General features: G+C 42.3%; 1 protein-coding gene across 1 annotated transcript; it reads right to left on the reverse strand.

The window, feature by feature from the left end:
- Positions 1 to 2304: 2304 nt before the first annotated feature.
- angptl4 (angiopoietin-like 4) lies at positions 2305 to 8845 on the reverse strand. Its single transcript, XM_083928461.1, has 7 exons — positions 8216 to 8845; positions 7262 to 7372; positions 7067 to 7145; positions 4511 to 4624; positions 4286 to 4381; positions 3738 to 4022; positions 2305 to 3624 (listed from the first exon to the last, which is right to left on the reverse strand). The coding sequence occupies exons 1-7, from the start codon at positions 8741 to 8743 to the stop codon at positions 3440 to 3442; spliced, it is 1398 nt and encodes a 465-aa protein (XP_083784587.1). The 5' UTR covers positions 8744 to 8845; the 3' UTR covers positions 2305 to 3439.
- Positions 8846 to 13494: the final 4649 nt, after the last annotated feature.

The raw sequence follows: 13494 nt of genomic DNA on the forward strand, positions 1-13494 counted from the left end.
TTAGTAAGAGAAACAAGAACCCATTTAGTCTGCCCATGAGCACCAATAAATGGAGGCAGGAAGAGAACTTTAATCCAGCCTTTATCAATTCTTATTGCAGATATGGGGTTTGGGGGATGAGTGAGGGAAGAACAGGAGAATGCAGAATAACAAAAAGGTAGCTAAAATAATGTCTGTTTATTTTGTAATTGTGTATCTTGTACAGGATACATCAATAGTTCTCAGTCATCTTATTGTTACATGTCAACAAGATTCAACCAGACATCTTCACCTGGCTATACCCAATGTTTAGATCCGTTGTGGTATTAATGGAAATTAGCCCCATCTGCCCATGTTGACAAAGCCCTATTGGGATTCTTCTGGGCTTGTTTCCCTTACTCAGGACGTATTGAGGATACAAAATCAGTTTGCTTCTGTTGCAATTTGTTTAACCTTTTCTCATAAAATGGACTATACTGACATTCCACTTTAACCCTTAATTATACCCCTGACATGTCCGATTCAGACCAGCAGCAGCCTGACTAAAGCTCCACCGCTGCGGCTGCTGCAACAATGGCTTTTAAGTATACACACCTGCACAAGTGAAGCACCAAGTGCCTCACTGCCGTTCCGCCCCTTTCATTTAGGTGTTGCACCATTGCCATGGTAACGTCTTCACAGGTGAGTGACGCCTAATCGAGCTAGCTAGTCAAACTATGCTAGGTTCTCATATAATAGGGGAAAATATGGGATTATTGTTCTGTATTCATGAGAAAAGTGTGTCTTATAGGCATTTTATTCAGTTAACATTCTGTTTTATATTCTAAATAAGTCCAGTTTGATTTCCGGTCACTGTGAATAACAACTGACAGGAAGTCAACAATGACCCAGGCTGTTGCCTAGCAATAGAGAAGTTCCATTGAAACTACTGGGGTTGGGTTCACAAATATATTTTTAGACTAGTCTTTAGTGTTACGCCAGTTTTACAGTCATTTTTACTAGATTATTCTAGACATTTAAGACTATTCCAAGCCCAATACGTTAGCCACCCGGCCCCAGGCTAACTGTGCACTAAGAGCCATGTCTTTTGGATGAATTTAGACGTCTGTAAAGTCTGAATAGCAATTAGATCAAAATCAAAGTATATATTTGTGAAACAGGTCCCTGGTGACTGAATTTTAGTCACCAGCTGCTTAACTGCTACAGTAGGCTATGCTCTAAATTTACATTTTCTCTAACATTACAGGTACTGAATGCTGTCCCAATGTTTTTATCACCTGTTGTGTGTCAGCCAGGCATTGACTTTCACCAGCTACACCGATATTCTGAAGGGAGAGGTCAGTTCAGAGCACACTCCATCAGATCAGCTGTTACAGAGGTTGATCCTTAGCCGGTTGTCAGTGCTCTGAGGATCAGTAGGGATGAGGCACCTTAACAGTAAGCCCAGACAAGGAAGCAGAAAGTGCTAGTGTGAAAAATTCAAGTTGACACCTTGAAGCTCCTGAAGAGTGCTTCCACTTAATATGACTAAGCTGCTAAAAAGATACAAGAGATCCTCCACGTGTGGCTCAACGAAGTTGGTAAGTTCCTCTATAGCATGGGTGTTTAACCCTGCTCTTGGAGAGCTACTGTCCTGCATGTTTTAGGTTTCTCTCTGCTCTAACACCTGATTCTGATGACCTGCTCCTAATCAAGCAGCTGGAGCTTGTCAGTGGTTTGATAAGCATTAGACTCAGATGTGTTAGAGCAGGGAGAAACCTAAAACATGCAGGACAGTAGCTCTCCAGGAGCAGGATTGGACACCCCTGCTCTATCGGGTTGGGCCTGCAGGTGAATTTCCAAAGAAAGCCTTCCTATCTGGACAGGTTTGGTTAGATTGGCAAATGTTCAGTTGAACCGAGATGATTCTTTCAAGACAAATCTTTATAAATATATATTAAAATATGTAACCGCAATCTGTGAACAATGAACCATTTGAAATATCCTCTCAGTTAAAACACAAATTTAATGAAACTCTTATTTTCCCCCACCAGATATGGTGAACAAATCTGTCAACTGCAACAGTTTAAGGGTAATTATCTTGCATTGACAAAGCATATAATAAAAAAGAAGCTTGAGTATGAGCCGATCTATTTATTTTGACTGTACTTGTGGCCATATATTTTGCAATATTATTATATTTGCTTCTTCCAATTATTTGTGAATTTCAGTTTTAGTTCTGTTGTCAGTTAACTGTTTCATGCTAGTATACTACCTTAAGTTGTATTTGTATAAAACCTATGGATACTCTCACACATAATACACGAACAAAAGGAAATATTAGTTTAAATCAATTTTATTGGCTCACTATGGCCCCAAAAATGATTAAAGTCTCTTAAAAAACAATTTTACATCTGGTGAACACAACAAAGACAGTATAAATTACAAACAGGTAGTACCAGAAATATATATATATATATATTGATTCTTAGGCTTTTAAATAAGGAAAGGGAACATCTAAAACCACAAAGTCTCAAGTCACAAGAACAACAGATAATGTCACAACAAATCAGTTACAATCTGAAAAGACAGATGACATTTTTTTCATACACTATGTACAAAACCATGCCTCTCATATTATAATAAGTCAATATGACTTAACATCATGTAAAGCTCCACAGAAAAAATAAAGTCAGTGAAGAATATGCCTAATTTGATTGAAAATTGCAGACAGAAAATATGTTGTACAAAAGGCTGGAATGGTTTTCAGTGTTGTCATCTTAACACACTTTCTGCATCGTAATCCTAGTTTACAGTGATTTAAAACTTTACATAATGCTCATGTGGAAAATGACTCTTTGTTCGAATCAAGCCATTATTTGGTCCGCACCATTGGATTTCAAAGGCTTAATCGGCCTGCATTTCACTAATGCATTTTAATCTGTTTTTGAGCTGACAGTGATGTGTACTTGCTACAAAACCGAGTTCAAATTTAACATCAGCAGCCCGGATAGACAGTTAACGCCACATGTCTGGTTATGTGTCTCTACTTGTTGAAAACCCTTTGTGACTTCAGCACAGTGGACGGGCTTGGACTCGCCCTGTGATGTTCTCCTGACTAGGGGCCCCTGCTTCGTGCCAACAGAAGGAATCCCTCTGCAATAGTTCAGAGGAAAAACTTTCCACTGCACATTTTATTTGTGTCTCTTTTTCCATCTGTGGCTCTAGGAGCATGGGAGGAATCTGCTCGTCTCTCGGAGGACAGAGCAGTGGAAACCTTGAACTCATTAAATGTGAGTTCTTTTTGCTCCTATTTGAGGGCTTTGGCTCTGGTTTTAAGGCCTTCCTTGCAGGGGAGACAACCAGGCAAAATAGAAACTTCATCAACCAAGCACCAAGAAAAGAAAGAATAGTCCAAACTCTACTTCTTTCTCCCTCTTCTCTTTGTCTTGACTTTTCCTCTCGGTCTCTTTTTTATTCTTTACGACTTGTATGCAATTGCAGCAGGGGCGATCATCATCCTGCTGGACTTCAGAGGGTAGTAGCGGCCCCTCCAGGTCTTCCAGAAGATGGTCTGCTTCCTCTGGTGCCGCTGCTTGGGAGGAGGACTCTGGAAGTATCTACCGTTTAGGTTGGAGCGACCGCAGTTACTGAACCACCAGCCACCTAGCAAGACAAAGGATGATATCAGGTTAGAGGCTGACTTTCATTGCTAAACTGGAAACTGGAAAATAAACAACTAGGGGCATTTATCATTGTGATTGTCATTTAAAACTTACCAGAGAGGTGTTTGGCGCAGTTGGCATCGATTTTCTGGTCGTTATCTTGGTCACTGGTGGAAAAAGGCAGGCCGGAGGTGGCGTCAGTCCCCAGGGAGCTCTCCAAGGGGCTAAAAGCGTCGACCTTCTGGATCTTGAGCGAGTACTTTGTTTCCTCTCCGCCCAGATGGAAGGGCAGGCGGACAGATGCTAAGTCACCACTCCAGTCAGAGAGCTTGATGTTGAGGATGTAGTCACCATCTTTAGCAATGGCGTGCATCTTTTCTAACCCCAACCAGAACTCTCCTAGAGAAAGACAAATGGAAGAAAAGAAATGGTTAGAAAACTACCCAGAGGGGAGACACTGACTTTTGCTACTACGTTGAATCATGTGCCTTTGATCCATTTTAAGCTTATCAGCGATAAGATGCTTTTGGGAGACAGATCCTGGCCTCTGATGCAGTGGTTTTAAAAGACAGTAATGCCATGTGAACTAATCTGACCTTGGCAAGACCGTTGATCACCTGTCCAGTTAGTGAGAGTTAGATCAAATTCAAAAGAACACTTACCATTCAGGCTGCCAAAGCCTTTCTCGTAGGCCTGCCACAGCTGGTCAAAGTCCACTGAACCATCTTGGCGGTTTTGGATCACTGTCCATCCACCATCTGGACAAAAAGACAGAAATAAATTGATCAGAAAAAGTAGGTTGATTGGCTAAGTAGTTAGCATTGTTGGCCAGCTTCCACTGAGTAAGACACAAAGGGCAAAATAGGAAAAGGTTTCTCTACACTTACCAACTGTCATCTCACAGAAGACTTTAAAGGGCTCTGCATTTATTGGCTGGATGGTGTAGACCCCGCTGGTGGTCTCTCCTCTCAGGAACAGCTCATGGCAGTCTGATGCCATCTCTAGAAGAAGAGGGGGGGAACCATGTTAAAACAAGCAGCTCCATACAGTATTGCTGCAAGATCACATTTCCACTTCTAGTCATGCTATTTACAATATGTGAATCTATGGATACATGACACATTTAACAGATGTGTTTTGACTGAAAGTTCACTGGACTGCTGCCAAATTCTGAACTGAAATCTGAGCTTGTTTACTCCGCTCAGCACTGATAAGTAGGTCATTCACACTCTCGCTTACACGTTTCTCTACACTGCGAGAGCCGAGGGTCTGCAAATACTCCTATCGCTAAGAGTGAGCTTATCAGTAAGTCTGGAGATATAAATGTGTGAACCTCAACCTAGCCTTAACAAGAGGGAGAGACTGACAACTTGTTTCTCAGTTATAAATATGCCCTTTCTCCCAGTTCCCAAGCAGATTTCTCTCTTTTTATGGCTGCTTGGCCTTCCATGTTATTGAGCTGCAGACACCACTACCCTTTACATTCCTTAACCCCCTTCTCCCTGTCACTGAAACCCCTCCCTTTTGGCTCGTCACACCTCCCTCACATGCACAGCAGTCAGTCGGTGACGTAGGAGTGCGTGGCCGGTGCATGCACGGGGAGTGATCAGAGTGTGGAGAGGGGGGGAAAGGGGGTGTTGCTGTAAAGGGTCAGGGAGAAGGTAGTTCAGAGCAGGGGACTCCAGAGCCAATTGTAGCCGTCATGTGCCTAATGAGGCACGGGACTAATGGCACCTCTCCAGTAGTCCTTTTTTATCATGGATGGCATAGACAAGTGATGCTATATAATATCTTTATCGTGAAAAAAATGAAACAATTACAATTATATATAATTTTTCGCTAATATTTGAACGATTTTTGTTGGATATTCACCTGCTTAGTGTTGCAATGCGACCACACCAGCTGACCGCAGAACCACTAAACCTAACTGATGACCTTTCCTCTAGAGGCATGAACTCTTGGTGGCCAGTTGTGGCTGTACTCTGCCTCAGGGTCAGGGGTTCTCCTGAACTTTGGCACACACACTTCTTATTCATTACAATGGGAGAGAAGGCGGAGATGTAGATGGGGGCTTTGTGTGTAGAGATGGGGGAGGAGAAGATGACGGGAGAGGAGGAGGAGGAGGAGGAGGGATGTCTGGTTCCCTGACAGATCTAGGGGAAAGGTTGCTGAGTCTTGTGGGATGTACAAATGTTTGTTTTAGACAAAAAGGTGGGACGTCTTGAAAAGTGAGAGGAGGAGAGTGTCCTCAAAACAGTGGAGGATATCTGTACAAAGTTCACAGATAATTATAGACCACCTTTCTCCATTTCCCCCCTTTTTTCCCTCCTTTTTACTTGGCTCAGGCACAAGGACAGTAATCCGAGGAACATTGCATGCTCGACTCGTACAAAGCCTTTCCTCTTTTACATTTCCAGGATCCCCTCATCTACCCCCCCCCCCCCCCCCAACACCAGTGTGAGTAATCCTTTTGAGCTGTGTGACCTGACTGAACACTCTCAGAGCCAGTGAACTTTCCCCCAGTTGAAACCTTGCCAGAGAAACTTGTTTCTTCTCTCATTCCTCAAATCCTGCTGATGTCAGAGCTCTGAGGCTTTTATTGTGATGTGTACTGGCTGACTCGTTTCAACTGTTGCCTCAGCCATATTCACCTTTCACCCACTTCTCATCCATGGCCCTAAGAAGCATGAGGTTTACCTTTACATTTATTCCAGTTGTATTAATCTATATTAATTAAAAATCCACCGTTTATAGTATGCATAGACTATTCAGCATTTTCTCCCTCATCCCCTTTGGCCTCTTTGAAGGCTAAACAGACCTTCAGTGAGACCAAAGTGTGGTGGGTAAGAAAGCTGAAAGTGTGTCTCAGCTCTTCCCCAGTTGGTGTGTATTCAGTCCAGAGCATTCTGGATGAAAGCGTTCATTATGTCTGCTGGTCCATTCACAGTATTGGTTCACATGGGAGCAGCAGCTGCTCGCGTGGCTGCACACTAAGGGCAACATTTACTGCCTTTTACAGTTACTGTAAGCCACCGTATGAGAGGCACTGAACAAACTGGGCCTTATTCTAACAATGTCAATTTCCCTCTTTTCTGTCCGCCAGTACTTTTTGTTCGGATGATTGAAATAAGTTTCAAATAAGGCTATGGACACAAATAATCACTCATTTAATTGTGTTAATGTTATCCTGTATTAGTTGAATAATGTCATGATTCAACAGTAACAGCTTCTGCAAACAGACCACCCATTGGTATTTCTGGCGTCAAGCTGAGCAGAGACGTGTGTCCCAAATTGATTAGATTCCTTGATTTTAATTGCTCTTGATTTAAGCTTGTTTATAGTCTTACTAAACAGATGGCCTGCCACATTAGGCGCCAGATTTTGTCCAGTCGACTTAAGACAGTGTGAAGAGGGGATTTTATGCGCTTTCTGGCTTTACTTACCGACTGGCGAGTCCTGTTGCTCACTTTGCACATCAGTGTTGCTGCTCCGCTGGGATGGTCTCTGTCGCGACTGCTGAACCTGAAAAAGTTACAAACCAATGATGAGATTTCAGAAAATATAACTCCACCAAAGTTACTTTTAAGTGGAAATGATTGTTTGCCAGCTGAATGTGCGTAATTGTAACACCTTCTCACCTGACTCTGCAGGGTCCTGATGCGCACATTCTGCTTGTCAAGCTTCTCTTGCTGTAGTCGGATCCTCTCCATCAGATCGTCAATGCGTTTGTTCTGAGCCTCCAGCATCACCTGACAGAAAATGGCACAAAAGTACCAGATTTTTAGCATTTTATCAACTTTATTCTACACAGTGCCTGTGTGTAAAATGTGCCCGTGAAGCTTTACAACTTGATAAGAGATCACCACAGAAGCACCAGAATTAGCACAAGGAACGGGCCATTTGCAGGTTTTCATTGAAAACACCCACACCCCTCACTGACAAGCATTTTTTCCTTTTTATGGTGAGGTTATGTAACTCACTCGGAGTGTGGGATTTTCCATCCCACTATAAAGCCTTTCAGGCTCACATACTGCATTGTAAATGGAGACCTGCAAAAAATGCGCAACTCTCATAATCTGCTTCCACTGTGTCATATGGCTGAATACTCTACAGGTCGTCAAATGTTCCAGCTGTTAATAATTATTCACACATTGTTGAAGCTGATGCCTGCAGATCCCTTTGTCTGGCAACCTATAGTCTTTCCCTGCACGTACTGCACGCAATTCCTTCATACCATGTCAGCTTGTGAACCAACCCCCCTCCACTCCACTACACACATCACTCACTGCTTGGCCTTTGTGCATTTTGATTTAGTGCCATTGAGCTCAGGGGGAAAAACCGCACCATAAAAGCCAACAGTCCATGCATACTGTACATGCACTAACTCAACTTGAGTCCCTTTAACCATCTGCTGCAATAAACAATCTTCTACTTTGTAAGGCTTTATGGTAATATCTTAAAGTATAGGATTTATGTTTTGCATACAGCATGAATTTCCCTCACAAACTCACGTTAGACCTCTTATCTTATCATGCTTCTGCCTTCTCACCCAAATGATCAAAATAAAAAGACAGAAACTCTTTTATTCTCACCTGGATGTTGCGAGCATCACTATTATTCTTGGCACCAGCGTTCATGTCAGGCAGCACAGCGTCTCCCTGCAGCATGCTGTCCACCCTCTCCTCCAACCGGCTCATCCTGTCGCTCATCGTCCTCTTCTCCTGCTGCATCTCCTCCGCCTTCTCCCTCAGCTCGGCCGTGACATTGAGGAGCTGACCCTCTCTGTCCTCCAGTCCATGGGCATGAGCCTTCAGAGCCTCCCCCTCCACTCGCAGCTTCTGGCTTTCCTTCCCCAGCTCGGTCACTGTGCGATTGAAGACCTTCAGCTTGGTGGAAATGTCCCTCATCTGGACTTTGGTTTTGTCCACATGCTCCTTGAGCCCCTGGCCAAGCTGCAGCAGTCCATGAGCAATGACATTCACATCATCCCACGCTGCGTACTGTACACGCTTTTCCTTGGCAGCACTGCTGGAGGATGAGCCCCCTTTTTTCTCCAAAGGGAAACCTGTGGCCATGAGCACCACCAGGCAGAGAGTCACAGTTGCAAGTGTTGTCTTCATTGCTGTCGTCGTTTGAAACTGTTTAAACGGTTTGCTATAAATATTGTATATTTTCCTGTTGCAGAAGTGTGCAGTGTCCTTCCCTGTCTTCTTGAGTTGTTGATTTGCGAGCACAGTCTCCTGGCTGAGCAGTCAGACGGTTATATAGTTTTACAGCCCTCAACTCTAAGCTGTAAGCTGCCTGCCATTGGCCTGCCGAGGAGAGGGAGGGGTGCAGTTACTCTCAGGTTTCTGTCCCTCCTCCACCTCTCTGGTAACTATTCATGTCAGAGGCGGAGGAGGGACATAATATAACAAAAAGATTGGCTTTCATGTCTGCACTGTGGGACACAGGGACTACATTATCTACTGGAGTAAGCTAAACAGTTGATATCCCCAGCAGTGAAGCAAATGTATTCCTTTATTGTGAAGTGCTGGATTAAACACTAGTAACAACAAGTGAGTCGATCTATTCATCAGCACAGGAACACCCTTAATTGGCTTATAGTGATATCAGAATCACCATTAAACTCATATAATGAAGAGTGTGCCTGAATGGAGAGTTAAATCAATTGTCATAGTCCAAAACACATTACAATACATGTTTAATGAGACATTTTTAAATATCAGGAAACAGCGTTTGGAGTAAACTGTCCTGGTTTGAACTGAAATGTAAATACATTTACCAACCTGAATTGTGAAAGTGGCAGAAGACATTATAGCGAAAAAATGCATTGTGATAATACGCAAAATGATTGTTATTCAGCTTTAAAAATGTTACTCGACTTCCTGTCATGGAAAATAATCATTTCCTAATTTGTTAATTTCTTTCAAACAATTGGCCTGATTACATTCTTACGCCTTCACATTGACCCCAGTAACCTTAAGCACATAAATTGAATGTTATTTGGCTGGTATAGATAGAAGAGAATATAAATAAAAATCCTTTCAAACAGCTTTTGTAGAAACAGTATGTCACGATTTCTGTCATCTGAGGATAACATGAGGAGTGAATGAAGTCAGTAACACGTGTAAAATTTGTCCTGAGGGGCTCCTCAGCACAGATCTGCTGCAGGGAAGCCATGAGGACTGTGAGAATTAGGGGAAAGTTCACAGCACAGAGAAGGCCCACATTACGGGGCCATAGATTTTTCTTTAACAACCTCCGCCGGGGTTGCTCGTATCCATACGTGATCTGTGGCACGACCACAAAGGAGGAGCGGCTTTAACCCTCTCCTGTCTGCAGCCCAGACTAAGTAGGTGAAAGGTAACTGGGAGACTGCTGACAGTGCTGGGAGGGGAAACTCAGTGCAGAGGAATTGCATTATGTAGAATCTGGTCTGGAATGTAACAAACATGCATTGTATCCCTCAAAGCTTTGGCAGAGAGGGGTTTACTACAATATAGTCCTGCTGTGTTCCAGTTAAAAATAGGTGTTTCTAATTCATGATCCGTGTTCTTTGTGATACATTACTGTAGGATTATCACTGAATGGGAACCCATTTTTCTTTTTGCTGAAGTATAAGGTGATGGAAAGGCTAAGTGGTTGAAATGTATCTGTCTGCAACAGGTACGAGCAGGAACATGGCATCTCAAAAAGCCACTCGCCTCTACAGTAACAGTTGAACCTCACGACTGTCTGGTACACAATCGCCATGATTGTACATGTAAAGAACTTGTGTCTTCTTGCATTCTTCTGGGATATTACAGACCTCAGCAGGTATGTGAGAAGGGTGTACATTTAGGGTGTAAAAAAAGAACTGCAGGGTTTCATTTTTGGCTTTATAATAGAAATACTTTATTGATCCCAAGCTAGGAAATCGCAGTCGTGTGTGCATTATGCACTGATGACTGCATTACCATTCAGAAAAATTACGTTGTAGGTTTATAAAATGGTAGAAATGGAGAAATCCTGTTTTGCTTTACACTGTAATCATGCTGTAATTGTGGAATGACATCATGAACTTATATAACAGAATTGCATGCTAATATTTTACTACTCTTACAAGTAAAAGTCCTTCACTAAAAATGTTAATTATAAAAATCATTTTCCCAGCACTGTTAATTATGGTGTGCTTTTTTCAAAATGTAGTGGAGTTGAAGTATTAAATAGCATCATATGGAAAGTAATACCTCTAAATTAAGTTAAGTTAAGTCTCCATCACTGGAGAGGAGTAACACCAACAGTCAATAGACAATATCTACTTGAGGACAGACTACACAAATGAATTCAATAAGCACACATTTATTTGTATAATATCTGTAATGATGTATGCGGCTTGCAGTAATCTGTTTTACTCGAAATACTCAACCCATACAATGGTTACCAATCATCACTGGATCCACACCTCCCCACAGCTGCTTATTCAATTTTCCAAAATGGCCGCTCCCATCTGTAGCCGGCATGGTGACCTTTTACCCAGATTCCACAGAACATCTGTAAATCCCAGTGCAGCCCCCCAGACTTAGTCATGTACGAGGGGATGGAAAGAGGGAGGAAGGAAAGAGGAAAAAAAACAGGTGCCAGAGCACGTTAGAGCTATAAACCTCTGGTTCTCATGAATACACTGATCTGTGATCTTTTCTTTTTTAGGAGGTTTTATATTCACAGAATTTTTCCACTTGCATATGCCAGAAATATACATCTGAATGAATGAATCAATCTATCTATCTATCTATCTATCTATCTATCTATCTATCTATCTATCTATCTATCTATCTATCTATCTATCTATCTATCTATCTATCTATCTATCTATCTATCTATCTATCTATCTATCTATCTATCTATCTATCTATCTATCTATCTATCTATCTATCTATCTATCTATCTATCCTGTACTGACTGTATATATAGAGAGAGATTTAGGCCAATTTTGAAAAGGAAAACTGAAGGAAATTCTGAGGAAAAATATAAAATTTCAACATTTTATATATAAAATGTCACATTTTATGTATATAAAATGCCACCAATCAATATAAAACTTCACATCAGACCTTTGAGATCTCAGCAAAAGTGAGACATAATATTCTAACTTGTCCATCGTCAGATAGGGCACCCACCACATTATCACACATAAACCTTGTCTTGTGATCGTTTGTCACCTTCCCAAGTCAATTCTCTTGGAGGCAGCCAAATGTCACCATCCCTGTGTTCCTCGCTTCTGCTATCATGAAATATTCATGAGTAGCAAACCCGCAGTGACCTTTTTAGCTGGGTGCACAATCTCTGAGGTTCAGGTTTAGTGAGTGGTGCCCATGACCGCCTTGTGATTGAGTAGAAAAAACAGTCAGGATGGACTGGAGAGGTAAATTAAGAAAAGCTTCAGGGATGGACAAGAGGATGCTGCTTCCTAGGCATGTTATAAGGAATAGGCAGGGTGTTTTTGGTGGGGGTGTGGTCAGGGATGTACAGTATGTTAAAGTACCACCCCAGACATGTTTTAAAGGTTGTAAAAACTACTCTGCTATGATTTAGCTGAGGAGGGGCTGGAAGCACATCCACTCTTTCTCCCTCATTGAGAAATTCCAAGGCCGACATCATGTTTGAGCCAGCCTCAGACAGGAGGCAGAGGGGCAGCGATTTACCAATTTACGGAGCCCTGTGGGTGAATGGACGGACATGAAGCCAGGGCTAAATTAAACTAAACAATAGCTTGGCAGGGTGGCTGGGGGCGCGGTGGTTAGAGCAACCACCCCATGTACAGAGGCTGAAGGACCTTGAGGCAGCGGGCGTAAGTTTGACTCCGACCTGCGGCCCTTTGCTGCATGTCTCCCCCCCTCTCTCTCACCCCATTTCCTGCCTGTCCTATATAGTAAAGGCTATGAAAACTGCCAAAAAAATAATCTTAGCTTGCTGGTATATGTTTGAATCTTAAATTTCAGAGAAGTGCACAGAAAACTCCTCCTTCAAGAGAGGAATGTGAAAACACCTCTCTAGTGACATCTGCACACATACAAGTCAGTATGATCAATGTAAGAAATTTTAGAGGACAGAAACACAAATTTTCCAGCCAGTTTCAGCCAGTTAGACACATCTTGAATGGAGGGAGACTTTAAAGTTAGATGGGTTTTATTTAGACAGTCAATTTGACTTTCATAGCATGAAAAGCACAGGTGTCACTGAGTAACAATGACAACTAAAACCAGTACACCTAAATGGAATGCAGCCATAATTAATTAGTTACACATGCTTGTCTCTTGCGAATGTGAGTATGAATGTAGTTTCACTTAGAAAGTTATGAGTTTAGGGATTTTGCATTTCTTTTCCATTTAAAGAGAATCACATCAATAATCATAAACTATGATTTGACCACATCATTTCACAGAAAAGTTTGGAATTGAGAGACATTACAAGACTGCGCTGCGTCTTTTTCTGCCGCGAAAGGAATCGAATCAATGAGGAGGTGGTTACAGCTACACTGTATGTAGCTGTAACCACCTGATTCATAAACACCATACAGGCATGTAAAGAAAAAAGAACAGTTCCCCTTCTATAGTATGTTGAGAACATTGACCAACCAGGTGAAACACACTACTGCCTCCCAGTGGTGCAAAACAAGAGCCTATCGTTTCTATTTGCTCAGCCTTGACCCCTGCCCATTCACACTGGGGCCCCTTTGATGGCTGTTCTGCTATTGTTGCCCCAGGAGCTGCATACTAAAAACCTGCAGTTTTTCTTTCAGCCTCCAGCAGTCCTGAGAGACAACTGTGATTTGTTTCACCTCATGTTCAATTCAGAGCCTACAGACAGAGACAGCAGCCTGAGAGGA

The sequence above is a fragment of the Echiichthys vipera genome (assembly GCF_963691815.1).
Source record: "Echiichthys vipera genome assembly, chromosome: 15".
NCBI lineage: Eukaryota > Metazoa > Chordata > Actinopteri > Perciformes > Trachinidae > Echiichthys > Echiichthys vipera.

Coding starts and splice junctions, on each gene's coding strand:
- angptl4 (XM_083928461.1), bottom strand. CDS start 8,743: ATGAAGACAACACTTGCAACTGTGACTCTCTGCCTGGTGGTGCTCATG. Junction 4,625..7,066: donor GCAACAGGACTCGCCAGTCG/GTAAGTAAAGCC, acceptor CTCTTCTTCTAG/AGATGGCATCAGACTGCCAT. Junction 4,382..4,510: donor CTTCTGTGAGATGACAGTTG/GTAAGTGTAGAG, acceptor CTTTTTGTCCAG/ATGGTGGATGGACAGTGATC.